The sequence below is a fragment of the Erythrolamprus reginae genome, unplaced genomic scaffold (assembly GCF_031021105.1).
Source record: "Erythrolamprus reginae isolate rEryReg1 unplaced genomic scaffold, rEryReg1.hap1 H_32, whole genome shotgun sequence".
Classification (NCBI taxonomy): Eukaryota; Metazoa; Chordata; class Lepidosauria; order Squamata; family Dipsadidae; genus Erythrolamprus; species Erythrolamprus reginae.
Genome location: NW_027248487.1, coordinates 213,198 through 229,219, shown reverse-complemented (window position 1 = coordinate 229,219; position 16,022 = coordinate 213,198). Strand labels below are relative to the sequence as shown.

The 16,022-nt window shown below is 43.1% G+C and overlaps 1 protein-coding gene across 1 annotated transcript in view; it reads right to left on the bottom strand.

Moving 5' to 3' along the window:
- Window positions 1-209: 209 nt before the first annotated feature.
- The window catches only part of LOC139155604 (NACHT, LRR and PYD domains-containing protein 12-like), a 45,195-nt gene continuing 29,382 nt past the window's right edge, over window positions 210-16,022 (bottom strand). The window contains exons 6-13 of the mRNA XM_070730804.1: window positions 13,062-13,232; window positions 9,579-9,749; window positions 8,777-8,947; window positions 8,428-8,598; window positions 8,068-8,307; window positions 7,252-7,422; window positions 5,890-6,060; window positions 210-1,097 (exon numbers count right to left, since the gene is read on the bottom strand). Coding sequence (XP_070586905.1) covers window positions 941-1,097; window positions 5,890-6,060; window positions 7,252-7,422; window positions 8,068-8,307; window positions 8,428-8,598; window positions 8,777-8,947; window positions 9,579-9,749; window positions 13,062-13,232 — 1,423 coding nt within the window. The 3' untranslated portion in view covers window positions 210-940. The remainder of the gene's footprint in view (window positions 1,098-5,889; window positions 6,061-7,251; window positions 7,423-8,067; window positions 8,308-8,427; window positions 8,599-8,776; window positions 8,948-9,578; window positions 9,750-13,061; window positions 13,233-16,022) is intronic.

The following is a 16,022-nucleotide window of genomic DNA, read 5'->3' as shown; positions in this document are numbered from 1 at the left end:
GCAAGGATTCTTGCACCACCTAGTGGAAGCTCAGTTCGTATCCTGAATTTGAGCTCGGGTGTCAAACAGAAATTTCGCTCGCGTCGTGGCTTGTAACTTGGAATACTCACATGTGGAGCAGCTCGTATCTAGAGGTACTACTGTATAATAAAATAAAAATAATATTAAGAGAAAATTGAATAATTGAATAATGACAGATTACAACTTAATATAATTGTGTATCTTTATTAGAAATATATAAGTTTATTAAATGTAATAACTATGATTAATTTTACTAATTTTATTTATATTAGAATGTATAATACCCAAGTGCCACACTGTTCATGCATTGATTTGATATGTTCGTACATTTAAAAAAAAAATCTTACAAAAAGAGAGGAACGTTCTCAGTTAAAATTAGATAGTCTTCAACTTACAACCACAACTGAGCCCAAATTTTGCATTACTAAAACAGTTAAATTAACAGAGTTTTGCCTCATTTTATTATCTTTCTTGTCACAGTTGTTAAGGGGATCAATGAAGTTCTTAAGTTAGTAACATGATTATAAAGTGAATCTGGCTTCCCCATTGACTTTCCTTGTCAGAAGGTTGCAAAAGGTGATCAATGATCCCAGGACAATGCAAATTCATAAATGCATACTAATTGCGAAGCGTTCAAATTTTTATCATGTGATCTGTTATAGTGTGAAAACTGGTAGAGGACTAACTGCATGGTGCCCGAAAGAAAGTTTTTCAGGTTTTTACTTGAATATATTAAGTTCCAACTCTTCTTTACCATATTCTGAATGCAAATAACATACATCAATCAAACAAGAACCACATGTATAGCTGAGGCTTAGCCATTGTCAGGTCCAAGAAATCAGAATGACACCATAAGCTGATAAGAAAATTTCACTGGACCGGCTGCATTATCTTGGGAACAGTTTAGGTTTCAGGAATTCTAAAAGTGGTTAAGTCTATGTCTGTTCCTGCTCTGCAAGGATTCAAAGCTTGCCAGTCTCTTCACTCCTCCTTCCACACTAGCTGGAGATTCTACTGCAGCTGTAGGGTCCATTTCATTCCATTTTCCATTCTGTATAATGTATTTTTCATTCAACCTATAATGAAAAATAATTGAATATCTGAACAAAAGTCCCTAATAATGTACCAATCAGGGCTGTGGTGAGATCCATCTAATAATCTCTTTTGTATTAATGGAAATAATGATCACTTATCAATTTGAACTATATTGGAGCAAAATTGACAAGAATTTGTTGGGTTTTCCTTTTACCAGAAATAAAAGGTCAAAGCCACAGCAGAGTGATCCAATGCAGTGGCACAGCATCTTAGATGCTTCCTATAATTCTTTCACCTTGCTATAGTGTACGTGTGAGTACTCATTGTGCTGTTTCTGAAATATGGATCTAAAAGTTTTCTATAAGAATAGAATACCAGCCTCTAAAAATAATCTTGCTAGCAGTCAGTGTGATGGAAAGTTACTGAATGAGAGTCATTTCCCTTTTGCTGCCTCTTTTTTTGCCATTCTTATTTGTCATTTGGGTTATTTAAGATATAGGTTTACTGTCATTCCAAAAGACTACAAGAAAAATATTCAAAAAAAGCTGAGTAAGAGGTCAGAAGAACTCAGAGACAGAATATCACAATTTTTTTTGCTGGATCTAAGATTTTAATTATTATCACGGTAATTTTGGTATTATCACTTCTATTGCTACATCTAACAAAGTTTTAATCATCTCAATGCTACTTTTTAAAATAAGAACAAGAAAAAAGCCCGTAACAGGCTTCTGTTAAACAAGAAAATAAAAACCACAAAGTAAGTAAATAGATTCTCATTAAGAACTGTAGGTTCAAAAGAGCAAGAATCAAATATTAAAACTTTATTTAAAACCTCTATAGCAAAAAAGGAAAACCTAAGCAATCAGAGGAATAATATTCAAAACAAATATGAATGTACAAACTGATGTTTTACCATAGCTTATTTAATTTATACTCTGAAAGTTTTAGTTTTCACATTGCAGCTTCTCCCCGATCCCACTAACGGAGCCACAATATAAATATAACCCACTTAAAGTCTTGTTTATCCTGAGAACACTTGCAATTTATCTTCCACAGGATTCTTTAAAACGCCTTCTAGAAATTCCTAAATTCCTAAATATATACATTACCAACCACATAAATAATGATGAAATGACTTAATCATGTAAAATTCAAAATGGGACAAAACAAGGTTGTCCATTTATCACTTTTGTTTATTTTGGCTTTAGAGGTTCTACTAAAGATATAAAACAAGGTGAGAGAATAACTGGGGTGAAACTAATTATATTACTTAATAAATTAAGGGAATTTATAAACAATTTGGTTTTAACAGCTGAAACTCGCTTGGAAGGAATAAATGTATTAATGGAAAAACTGAAATATTTTGTGAATTTGCTGGATGGAAAATTAATACATAAATTGAAATAACAAAAAATATGATAATGGAGAATCAAAATGGACATGGAAAAGAGTGGTTTTCAAATTGAGTATGAGTACTACCATGACTAACATGAATTGTATGCTACTGGTATTTCAGAACAATTATGTTAAAGTATAAAATGAAGTTAAGATTTAAACAATGGCAAAAAGTTTTATCTGGATTTGTATGGTACAGGTACCATACCCTATGTCAGGCTAAAGCCATTGTTGACTTGGAGACTTTGGCCTGCCACATTTTATGCTTTAGTATATATTCTGGCTGTGGAAACATGGGAGGGACTGTTATATGAGGGATGTAGAGATGTAGAGATTTTCAAGGTCACCCTTGTTCAGTATTTGCCTGGAAGCTGATGGAAGTAGCGGATACGTTGGCAAAAGACAACAGGTCAACATGATGAAGAGAAAATCAGAAAGGGGGGAAGAGGATCTTCTCTTCCTTTGTGCCCCCTACACCTCGGAACCTCTTCCATGCACTCCCTGCCTCTCTTCTCCCCCCATCTCCCATTCTTCAGACTAAGTAGTTGCTTTTCTCCTTGGCTGGACAGCCCTGCGCTGATTACTTGGAGTGTGCCGAGCTTGAGAGGGAGGCTAGTTTGTAGGCTAGGTGGAGGCGAGCTTAACAAGGAAGAGAAGGAGAGAGAAGTGGAGGGAGGGAGGAAGAGAGAGGGGGGAAGAGAAAATCAGAAAGAGAGAGGGAGAGAGGGTCTTCACTTCCTTTGTGCTCCCCCCCCCCCCACCTGGGAACCTCTTCCCCAGCTGTGTTTTTCATTCAAGAGAAAGTTGATTTGGAGAAGCCCCTTTGATCGGCACAATGTACCGATGGGGATTTCCGTGTTAGGCTTTGTTTACATGTCTCATGTGAATGCAGAAAAGGGTCTTAGCTGCCAAGACTGCCACCCCTCTTTCTTGGGACCAGGGAGGTTATGGTCCTGGATCCCAGAGACCGCGTTGAGCTCGAGAGGGAGGGAGGGATGCTGGCTGTCCATCTGGCCAGCTTGTAGGCTGGGTAGGCAGCGAGTTAGGAAAAAGTTGTAATCTTTTTATACGAGGATCAGAACAAGTTTTTTGCACTCCAGGGAAGCTTTCCTATCCCCTCCGGAGTGGAAAAAAACAGCACAACAGCAAACCGGAAGTACATTTTCCAAACTTCCGGTTTGTCCATTAGGGGATTTTTTTTTTGCCTCTGGGGCTTCACTTCCCTGAAGTGACCGGAAGGCGAAACAGCCTTTCTGAAGGCCGAAAATTAGCTGGCCAGTGCGCATGCGTGCTGGAGCTGATACAGGGCAAAGTCTCATGTGCCCTCCGATATGGCTCCGTGTGCTAGCTGTTGCCAGATGTGATCAATTGAACCCAAGCTTTGGGGCACCAGGGACTGGTTCCATGGAGAGAGGTTTTCTGCAGACTCAAGGGGGCATTGTTTCTGTTAGATTTAGATACCAAAGAATCAGAAATGCATTAGTATTCTACTATGTTGGAAAAAATCAGAAGTCAACACTTTTTCTCTCTTTCTTTCTCTCTGTTTTCTTCATCTTGTATTTCTCCCTTCCCTTCAAAAAATCTTTTAAAAATTATATTTTATGCTATAATAAATTTTAATAAAACTATCACTTAAAAATCACTATCTGAGGAGTGTCATGTTGAGAATCTGGGAAAAACTGTTTTCCTTACAAACAAGCTCAACTTTGTTTTCTTTAAATCTTACTTTCATTTCACACCACTTGCTTCGGATCAAGAGCTCCATTTTTAGGGAAAGAGAATAGGGGTGGGGACTTTGGAAATAAAAGCACCCCAAGAGTGAAGGGAAAAGGCACGCTCTGGATTCTCCAAACCTTCCCTGAGCCAGGAAGCCTTCTTCATTCCCAATCCATTCCCTTTCCACTCCTGCATCCTTCTTACCCCCTTCCACCCCCTCACTTCCTTTTTCTTGAAGTTCGTTTCAAGGTGGGAGGGGAAAAAACAAATTAAAATGGGAATGAGGCAAGGACAAAAAATGGTGCATGGCTCCAAAACAGAAGGGCATTTCTCAGCCGCTTTTTAGGACCGAAAAATTGAGGGGACTCAAGGAAGCAGCAACCGGCTGGAATGAAGATGATCCTCCCACCCCCCACCATCCCATGCCACCTTCTTTTTCTCCCCCCCCCCCCCCCCCAATCTTCCCTCTCCCGGAAGAAAGGGACTAACCTTGAAAAAATAAAAAGTTTTGCTGCTGAGCTGAGAGAGCAGTAGCTGGGAAAGGTGTTGTTACAGAGTTAAAACAATGAAAAACATTTCCTTCGACCCATTCCTAACCTCCCTTTTTTTCTCCCCCCCAGGTTTTTTTTAGCTTTGGCTCCGGTGCCAAAAAGAGAAAATTCCCTTTTGTTTGTGAAGTCCCCCTCCTTTTTTCCCACTGAAGGACAGGAGAGGGCTGTTTCTACCATACGGGAAACAAATCTAATAAATAAATAAGTCAGTCCCAGTGCAGCATCTGTTCTCTCTCTCACACACACACACACACATAGTCTGAAATGTACTGATCCAGTGAGCAGTAGAGCAGCAGTGGCAAGAGAAGGAAGAAAGTGGTGTGTCCAGGGGACCAGAGGCAGCTGTGGGCAGCAGTCACCCAAAAGCCCTGCGGAAGCCAATCACTCTTTCTACCTCTCTTTTATTCTTTCTTTTTCTCTCTTTCTCTCTTTCATTCTCTCTCTCCCCTTCCTTTCGTTTACTTTCTTTCTCTCTCTATTCTGTCTTGTAGATGAGACTGCAGGATGCTTTATCTGGGAGGGTCAATTTAGATCTGAAACTTTTGAGAGTCAATGGAGAGGTGTGGAAGACACTCGCCCTCTTTCCTCTCTCATTGTCCGGGCTGTGCAGGATGGCAATAAATGCAGAATTCGTTTCTAACTTACCTCATTGTCACTTCATGTCTTCCCATGATGTGTGACTGTTCCTCATGGGAAAAAAGTTGAACACAAAATGGAAACACATGCACAGTGCCGGAAACCTGCTTCAAAAAAATCCACCCAAAAATATGATGGTGCCAATGGACCAGCACCGACTGGTCTGTTTCACTAACATCATCATGACGTCACCAGCTGGTCGCTACAGGTTCAGGTGAACCAGTGCAAACCGGGAGGAACCTACCCCTGATGTGGGTTCTTGAAGGACAAACATAAGTTTCTTAATCTCTGGTTTTCCCTGAATATGTCTGGAAGAGGCTTCATGGTGGATTCCATCTCGATCTCTCCACCAAGCCTGCAGTCCAAAAAATTTAATTGTTTTTCAAAGCAAACATGGAAGGCATTTCATAGGAATTGAAGGAAATATTGTTATGTGTTTGTCACTGAACTGTGCCTCCCATGATACTTTTCCGGAATTTTAACAATCAAAAAGGACCATTATGGCAATGAAAAAAAGTGAAAAAGCACCACTTACTTTAGCATCTCTATTGAACATTGTGGATGTTTCAGCCCCTCATACAGAATTTCCAATGCTCCCTCATCTGGGTTCTTGACAGACAAGCATATGTTTCTCAATTTCTGGTTTTCCCTGAATACCTCTGTAAGAGACCTCATGATGGATTCCTTGGTGATCTCTCCATTAAGCCTGCAGAGAACAGTTGAAAAAAATTAAATTGTTTTTCAAAACAAACGTAGGAATTGAAGGAAATATTATTATTTGTTTGCAACTGAACTCTCCCTCCCATGATACTTTAACAGTCAGAAAGGATCATTCAACGAAGCAGTGGAAGTGATGTGCCGGTGCCTGGAGGCTGTTGGGGCCTGGATGGGTGTCAACAAACTCAAACTCAACCCAGACAAGACGGAGTGGCTGTGGGTTTTGCCTCCCAAGGACAATTCTATCTGTCCGTCCATCACCCTGGGGGAGGGATTATTGACCCCCTCAGAGAGGGTCTGCAACTTGGGCGTCCTCCTCGATCCACAGCTCACATTAGAGAAACACCTTTCAGCTGTGGCGAGGGGGGCATTTGCCCAGGTTCGCCTGGTGCGCCAGCTGCGGCCCTATTTGGACCGGGAGTCACTGCTCACAGTCACTCATGCCCTCATCACCTCGAGGCTCGACTACTGTAATGCTCTCTACATGGGGCTACCTTTGAAAAGTGTTCAGAAACTTCAGATCGTGCAGAATGCAGCTGCGAGAGCAATTATGGGCTTCTCTAAGTATGCCCATATGACTCCAACACTCCGCAGTCTGCCTTGGTTGCCGATCAGTTTCCGGTCACAATTCAAAGTGTTGGTTATGACGTATAAAGCCCTTCATGGCACCAGACCAGAATATCTTCGGGACCGCCTCCTGCCGCACGAATTCCAGCGACCGGTTAGGTCCCACAGAGTCGGCCTTCTTCGGGTCCCGTCGACTAAACAATGTCGTCTAGCGGGACCCAGGGGAAGAGCCTTCTCTGTGGGGGCCCCGACCCTCTGGAACCAGCTCCCCCCGGAGATTAGGATTGACCCCACCCTCTCTGCCTTTCGTAAACTCCTTAAGACCCACCTCTGCCGTCAGGCATGGAAGAACTAAAACACCTCCCCCTTGCCCATGCTGTTTTGTTGATTGATTGACTGTGTGCCTGTTTTTTATATATATTGGGATTGTTTTATGGAATTACTAATTTTAAATTGGAATTAGATTGGTGGGTATTGGATTTGTTATTGTGTACTGTTTTTTATTATTGTTGTGAGCCACCCCGAGTTTTCGGAGAGGGGCGGCATATAAATCCAATAAATCTAATCTAATCTAATTATGCCAATGAAACAAAAATGAAAAAGAATCACTTACTCTAGCGTCTCTATTGTACATTGTGAATGTTTCAACCCCTCACACAGAATTTCCATGGCTCTCTCATCTGGGTTCTTGTCGGACAAGACAAACTCTCTCAATCTCTGGTTTTCCCTGAATACTTCTGTTAGATGCCTCATGGTGGATTCCTTGGTGATCTCTCCTTCAAGACTGCAGGAAACAGTTGAAAAAAATTAAACTCTTTTTCAAAGCAAACATGGAAGGCATTTCATAGGAATTGAAGGAAATATGATTATTCGTTTGCAATTGAGCTGTCCCTCTCATCAGAGGTGGGTTCCTCCCATTTGGACCAGTTCACCGGAACTGGTAGTGAACTGGTGGTGATGTCACTATGACATCGTAGAACTGGTTAGGTCAATGCCAGTCTGTGGGCATCATTGGGTTTTTTTTATTTTTCTTATTTTTTTATTTTATTTATTTTCCTCTTCTGAGCATGTGTGGAAGTTGAGTTTCTAGCACTGTGCATGTGGTCACCATCTTGTTTTCGGCTGCAAACCCACCCACCCCACTCCCCGGCTTTTTGTCATTGAACCTATGTGCCCATATGGCATGGGAGGAAATGAACCAGCAGCAAGATAAATTAGAACCCACCCTCAATGTGATCTCTCCATCAAGCCTGCAGAGAACAGTCAAAAAAATTTGAATTGTTTTTCAAAGCAAGCATGGAAGGCATTTCATAGGAATTGAAGGAAATATGATTATATGTTTGCAACTGAACTGTCCCTCCTATGATACTTTAACAGTCAAAAAAGGACTGTTAGGGCAATGAAACAAAAATGAAAAAGCATCACTTACTCTAGCGTCTCTATGGTACATTGTGGATGTTTCAGGCCCTCACATAGAATTTCCATTGCTTTTTCATCTGGGCAATAGAAGGACAAGCATAAGTATTGCAATCTCTGGTTTTCTCTTAACACCTCTGTAAGAGGCCTCATGTTGGATTCCTTGGCCATGTCTCCACCAAGCCTGCAGAGAAGAGTCCAACAAAGTGGAAATATTTCTTGAAAAACAAGCACGGAGAGCATGTTGCTGCAACTGAAGGAAATATGATTATGTGTTTGCAACTGAACAGCTCCTCCCATGATACTTTTCCAGAATATTGCCCATCAAAGGACCATGATGCCAGTCGAACTGAAATGAAAAAGAATCACTTACACTAACGTTTCTATTATACACTGTGGATGTTTAAGCCCCTCACACAGAACTTCCATTGCTCTCTCATTTGGGTGATCAGGGTACAAGAATAAATCTGTCAATCTCTGGTTTTCCATTAAGACTTCTGTTAGATGCTTCATGGTGGATTCTGTGGCATTCTCTCTATAAAGCCTGCAGAGAATTTTTTAAAAAAATTAAATTGTTTTTTAAAGGAAATATGGAAGGGATTTCATAGGAATTGAAGGAAATATTATTATTTGTTTGCAACTGAACGGTTCCTCCCATGATACTTTAACAGTCAGAATGGACCATTATGCCAATGAAACAAAAATGAAAAAGCATCACTTACTGTAGCATCTCTATCGTACATTGTGGATGTTTCAGCCCCTCCCACAGAATTTCCATTGTCCTCTCATCTTGGTTCTTGAAGGACAAGCCTAACACTCTCAATGTTTGGTTTTCCCTGAATACATCTGTTAGATGCCTCATGGTGGATTCCTTGGTGATCTCTCCATCAAGACTGCAGGAAACAGTTGAAAAATCATACTATTTTTCAAAGCAAACATGGAAGTTATTTTATAGGAATTAAAGGAAATATGATTATATGTTTGCAATTGAACTGTCCCTCCCATCAGAGGTGGGTTCTTCCCATTTGGACTGGTTCACCGGAACCGGTAGTGACCTGCTGGTGATGTAACAACGACATCATGGAACCGGTTAGGTCAGTGCCAGTCTGTGGGCGCCATCATGGTTTTTTATATTTATATTTTTAAAATGTATTTTATTTATTTTTTCTTCTGAGCATGTTCGGAAGCTGGGTTTCCAGCACTACATGTGTGGTCACCGTCTAGTTTTCGACTTTCCCCCCCCCCAGACGAAACAAACCAGCAGCAAGATAAGTTAGAACCCACCCCTGATGCGATCTTTCCATCAAGCCTGCAGAAAACAGACCAAAAAATTTAAATCGTTTTTCAAAGCAAGCATGGAAGAAAATTGGAGGAACCCACCTCTGATGGGAGGGACAGTTTGCTTTATAGGAAAAGAAGAAAATGTGATTACATGTTTGCAACTGAACTGCCCCTCGCATAATACTTTAACAGTCAAAAAGGACTGTTATGCCAATGAAACAAAAATGAAAAAGCATCACTTACTCTAGCAACTCTATTGTACTTTGTGGATGTTTCAGGCCCTCACACAGAATTTCCATTGCTCTCTCATCTGGGTTCTCAAAGGACAAGCATAAGTTTCTCAATCTCTGGTTTTCCCTGAATACTTCTGTAAGAGGCCTCATGGTATATTCATTGTCGATCTCTCCACCAAGCCTGCAGAGGAGAGTCCAAAATGTTTAAGTTGTTTTTCAAAGGAAATATGGAAGGCATTTTGTAGAAATTTGAAGGAAATATGATTACTGTATTTTTTGCTGTACAAGACACACCAGTGTATAAGACGCACCTAGATTTTAGAGGAGGAAAACAAGGGGAAAGGTTTTCTGAACCAAATGGTGTAGTATTAAATAGTAATAGTAATAGTAACCTCTCCAGCCACGAGTGGGTGAGTTTTTGACACCCAGTGTTTTCTGTGGGGAATGTCTCCCTCCCTCCCTTCCTTCTTTCCATCCCCCACTCCTTCCTCTCCACTTCTCTCTTTCGCTCCCTCTCTTTCCCTTTTCTTTCTTTTTCTCTACTTCTCTCTCTCTTTTCTCTCTCTCTCATTCTCTCCCTCCAGGCCTCTCTCATTTCTGTGTAGCTCTCCCTCTGTCTCCCCCTTTTCTCTCTCATTTGTTTCTCTCTCCCCCTTTTGCTCTCATTTCTCTCATTTTTATTTCTGTTTTTCTCTTTCTTTCCTCCCCCTCTCCCTTTTTCTTTCTGTCCCCGTCTCCCTCTCATTTGTTTCTCTTTTCTCCCTCTCTCAATCTTTATCTCATGTCTCTCTCCCTTCTCTCTCATTTGCCTTTATTTCCTCTACCTCATTCTTTCCCTTCATTTTCTCATTTCTTTCTCCCTTTCTCTCTCTCATTACCTTCCCCTCTCACGTCCCCCCTCTTTTTTTCCATCCCTGTCTCCTCCCCCCTTTGTGTGTGTGTATGTGTGTGTTCATTCTTGAACCATTTCAAAAAACAGGTGAGGGTTGGTTTTTCTCTCTCTCTTCTTCTTTGGGCGTTTTTTACATTATGATTTACATTATGACATTATGAGAGTCACTTCTCTCTCTCTTTTTTCTCTCTCTCTTTTCTCTCATTCTCTGCCTCTGTTATTTTCTCATTTCTCTCTTTTTCTCCCCCTTTTTCTCTCATTTCTCTCTCACTTTCTCACTTTAATTTCTGTTTTTCTCTTCCCTCTCCCTCTTTTTCCTTTTCTCCCCTTCTCTCTCTCATTTGTTTGTTCTTCCTCTCCCTTGTTCTTTCCCTCCATCATTTTCTCATTTTTCTCTTTCTCCTTTTCTCTCTCTCACATTCCCTCCCCCTCTCACTTCTCCCCTCTCTCTTTATCTCTTGTCTCTCTGCCTCTATCTCTCTGGGGACCAACCAGCAGCAGCATGCACAAGGGCCCTTCAGCGCAGAATGAATGGAAGGGCAATTTCTTTCCCCTTCCCCTCTCGCCCCATCCAAGCATGTCTTTTCTGGAGTATGGGCGTGTGGCTTGATTTACTCAGTTTGGTGAATTGACTCTTAACCTAGCAGTCCCTGAAAGCTCTGCTGGGTGGGAAAGGGCAGTTAAAAGAGAACCAGAATCCCCGCTGGTGAAATGAGGAAGGATTGTCTTTTCTTGTCCTCCAGTTTGTGGATGTTTCTCAACTCTCTTTTAAGATCATCCACCGCCGTCGAACTACAGGAAAGCCGCTACAGCCATTGTTGACCATTGAGAGAAGCCGGCCTCTCTCAGAAGTCAGCGGCAGTGGCAGCAGCCTTCCCTAGAGCAGCAGTGGTGGCTTCTCACGTGCTTCGGTGGTGGCAGTCAGTGGCAGCAGCCTTTCCATAGTCTAGCAGTGGTGGCTTCTTGCACAGTTTGCCAGCAGCACCAGCAGCAGCTCTTTCTCCACAGCTTTCTCATGTTTTGGCGGCCACGGTGGCAGCCAGCCGCCAAACTACATGAAAAGTTGCTGCTGCAGGACTACGGGAAGGCTGCTACTGACCTTCACCCAACTCCTCCCCAGGCAACATTTGGTGTATAAGACACACACAGTTTTTGACACAGTTTTTTGAGGTAAAAAAGTATGTCTTATACACCTAAAATACAGTATGTGTTTGCAACTGAATTTTCCTTCCCATGGTACTTTTCCGAAATTTAAACAGTTAAAAAGGACCATTATGGCATTGAAACAGAAATGAAAAAGCATCACTTACTATAGCATCTCTATTATACATTGTGGATGTGTGAGACCACTCATAGGAATTTGAAGAAAATATGATTATGTGTTTGCAACTGAACTGTCCCGGTTTGGACTGATTCGCCTGAACCGCTATTGACCTGCTGGTGATGTCACAATGACATCAATGAACCAGTTTGGTCAATGCCCGTCCTTGGGCACCACCATCTTTTTAAAAAATATTTTTTGGAATTAGCCATCTTGTTGTCTTCTCTCTCCTTTTTTGGATTTTTAAAAAACTTTTTTATTTTTGATTTTTTTTTTCTTCTGAGGATGTGCAGAATTTGCATTTCTGATACTGTGCATGTGGTTGCTATCTTGTTTTTGGCTTTTTTAATGTTTAATTTTGATTGGTTTTGGCACCATGCATGAGTGCCCATGCGGTGCTGGAGGAAGCAAACCAGCAGTAAGGTAAGTTAGGACCCAGCCCTTCCTCCCATGATACTTTTCTCAAATTTTAACAGTCAAATAGGACCATTATAGCAATAAAGCAAAAATGAAAAAGCATCACTTCCTCTAGCACAGTGATGGGCAACCTTTTCTTCCTCAGGTACCGAAAGGGTATGTGTGTGCCCTATCATGCATGCCCAAGTGCCCACACCCATAATTCAATGCCTGGGGAGGGTGAAATCACTTCCCCCACCTCCTGGAGGCCCTCTGAAGGCCAGAAACAGCCTGTTTCCCAACTTCTGATGGCCCCAGTAGGCTCGTGTTCCATCCTCCCCAAGCTCCAAAGCCTTCCATGATGCTGGGGGAGGGTAAAAACACCCTCTACTATCCCCCTGGAGGCTCTCTGGAAGCCAAACATGCCCTCCCAGAGCCTCTGTGCAGGCCAAAAATCAAGTGGCCAGCACAAACATGCATTTTGGAGTTGAGCAAGGGCAACGGCTGATGTGCCAGCAGATATGGCTCCATGTGGTACCTATGGCACCCATGCCATAGGTTCACCATCACTGCTCTAGCATCTCTATTGAACATTGTGGATGTTTGAGGCCATCACTGAGAACTTCCATTACTCTGTCATCTCAGTTCTTGAAAGAAAAGTATAAGTTTCTCAAACTCTGTTTTTCCCTGAATTGGTGGATTCCTCTGTGGTCTCTCCACCAAGCCTGCAGAGAAAAGTCCAACAAAATAGAAATATTTCTTGAAAAACAAGCATGAAGAACATGTGTTACCAAATGCACTTTCTCTGCCATGATACTTTTCCAGAATATTGCCCATCAAAGGACCATTATGCCAGTCAACTGAAATGAAAAAGAATAACTTACTCTAGCATCTCTATTGTACATTGTGGATGTTTCAGCCCCTCACACAGAACTTTCATTGCTCTCTCATCTTGGTTCTTGAAGGACAAGAATAACTCCCTCAATGTTTGGTTTTCCCTGAATACTTCTGTTAGATGCCTCATGGTGGATTCTTTGGTGATCTCTCCACCAAGCCTGCAGAGGAGAGTCCAAAATATTTAAATTGTTTTTCAAAGCAAACATCAAAAGCATTTCATAGTTCAGGGCCCGACTCACGAGGGGGGACACGCACTCGACATGGTATTCCTCTCGGAGGAATTGAGTAATGGTCTGAGATTAAGGGGCTTAGAAGTGTTGCCTTTGTCATGGTCAGACCATTTTCTACTGCGGCTTGATTTCTTGGCTCCAATCCTGCCCCGCAGGGAGGCGGAACTGACTAGGTGGTTCCGCCCCAGATGCCTGATGGACCCAGAGGGCTTTTAGAGGGCACTTGGGGTTTTACCAGATTCACTCATCCACTATCTCTTGCCATTGCCTGGAATAGGGCTGCAATGGAGGCTCTTGACCAAATTGCGCCATTGCGACCTCTCTGTTCTCTGTGGCACTAGACCCCGGAGAGCTCCTTGGTTTACTTAGGAACTCCGGGAGTTGAAACGCCAGAAGAGACGTCTCAAGAAGCGATGGAGGAAGAGTAAATCCAAATCCTTGTAAAAGCTCACATTAAGACTTACAAAGTAGCGCTCAAGGTGGCAAGATGCGTGTATCATGCCACCTTGATTACATCAGCGGAATCCCGCCCAGCCACTATTTTTAGGGTGACCCACTCCCTTCTGAATCAGGGGGGAGTTGGGGAGCCCTTGCAGAGCAGTGCCAAGGAGTTTAACTCATTTTTCACTGATAAAGTCGCTTGGAGCCGGGCGAACCTTAACTCCGATTGCATAGCAATGTCAGCTGACAACAAGTCAGTCGAGGTGACTGGGGCAGTGTTCCCTCTAATTTTTTTTTGGGGGGGGGCGGAAAAGTATAGTGTCTGAGCAGCAGTCCCTTTGGGACTGGGCGGCACAGAAATAATAAATAAATAAATAATAAACAAACAAACAAACAAACAAAAAACCCACCCTGTTTTGCCTCAGATAATTTCAAAATAAAATACTGTACTGTGTGTCTATAACAGTGAGCTCATAATAGGGCAACTCTATCAATATCAAAATGCCACTTAAATACTTCAGCTAGTTTCAAACTAGATTTTGATTTTCTTTCTCTCTTCCTTACTCCCATTCATTTTCTTTCTCTTTTCCTTCCTCTCTTTTTTCTATCTGTTTCTCTCTCTTCCTCTCTCCCTCCTTCCCTCTCACTCTTTCCCTCTCGGCTTCTGGGCAGGTTTGGAAAACTCTGAGTTGATGATGATTTTTAAGTGAGCGATTGCTCACTGCTCAGCTTAGAGGGAACTATGGACTGGGGCCCGTCCTTGTTCATCTGTCTGGGAGGAGTTTGACTTGGTGACACCTGATGAAGAGGACAAGACCATTGGAGCTGTGAGTTCTGCCACCTGCTTCCTGGATCTGTGTCCCTCTTGGTTGGTTTCGGCCAGCCGAGAGGTGACATGGAGCTGGGTGTAGGAGATTGTCAATGCTTCTTTGGGGAGGAGGACCTTCCCAGCTCCCTACAAGGAGGCATGTGTGTGCCCCCTCCTCAAGAAGCCTTCCCTGGACCCAGCCGTGCTTAATAACTACCATCCAGTCTCCAACCTCCCCTTTATGGGGAAGGTTGTTGAGAAGGTGGTGGCACTCCAACTCCAGCAGTCCTTGGAAGAAGCTAATTATCTGGGCCCTCAACAGTAAGAATTCAGGCCTGGCTACAGCATGGAAACTGCTTTGGTCGCGCTGATGAATGATCTCTGGTGGGCCCGGGACAGGGGCTTGTCCTCTGTTCTGGTGCTTCTTGACCTCTCAGTGGCTTTTGATACCATCGACCATGGTATCCTTCTGCACCAGCTGAAGAGGTTGGGAGTGGGAGGCACTGTTCTTCAGTGGTTCTCCCCCTACCTCTCCAGTCAGTCGCAGTCAGTGTTAATGGGATGCCTCAAGAGTTGGTCCTCTCCCCCCTGCTATTTAATATCTACATGAAACCAGTTTTACATCTCCACCCCATGTCCAGTCAACGAAGCAGTGGAAGTGATGTGCCAGTGCCAGGAGACTGTTGGGGTCTGGATGGGTGTCAACAAGCTCAACCCAACCCTGACAAGATGGAGTGGCTGTGGATTTTGCCTCCCAAGGACAATTCCATCTGTCCGTCCATTACCCTGGGGGAGGAATTATTGCCCCCCTCGGAAAGGTTCTGCAACTTGGGCATCCTCCTTGATCTACAGCTAACATTGGAACATCATCTTTTGGCTGTGGCGAGGAGGGCGTTTGCACAGGTTCGCCTGGTGCACCAGTTGTGGCCCTATTTGGACAGGGAGTCATTGCTCACAGTCACTCATGCCCTCATCACTTCGAGGTTCGATTACTGCAACGCTCTCTACATGGGGCTACCTTTGAAAAGTGTTCAGAAACTTCAGATCATGCAGAATGCGGCTGCGAGAGCTATCGTGGGGTTACCCAGATTTGTTGTCTCTCCAACACTCCGTGGCTTGCAATGGCTGCCAATCAGCCTCCAGTCACAATTCAAAGTGTTGGTAATAACCTTTAAAGCCCTACCTGGCATTGGACCAGAATACCTCCAGAACCGTCTTCTGCCGCATGAATCCCAGTGGCCGATAAGGTCCCACAGAGTTGGCCTTCTCCGGGTCCCATCGACTAAACAGTGTCATCTGGTGGGCCCAGGGGAAGAGCCTTCTCTGTGGGGGGCCTGGCCCTCTGGAATCAACTCCCCCCAGAGATACTGCCCCCACCCTTGTCTTTTGCAAATTGCTTAAGACCCACCTGTATCGCCAGGCATGGGGGAATTAAGACATCTCCCCCAGGCTTATATACTTTTATGTAT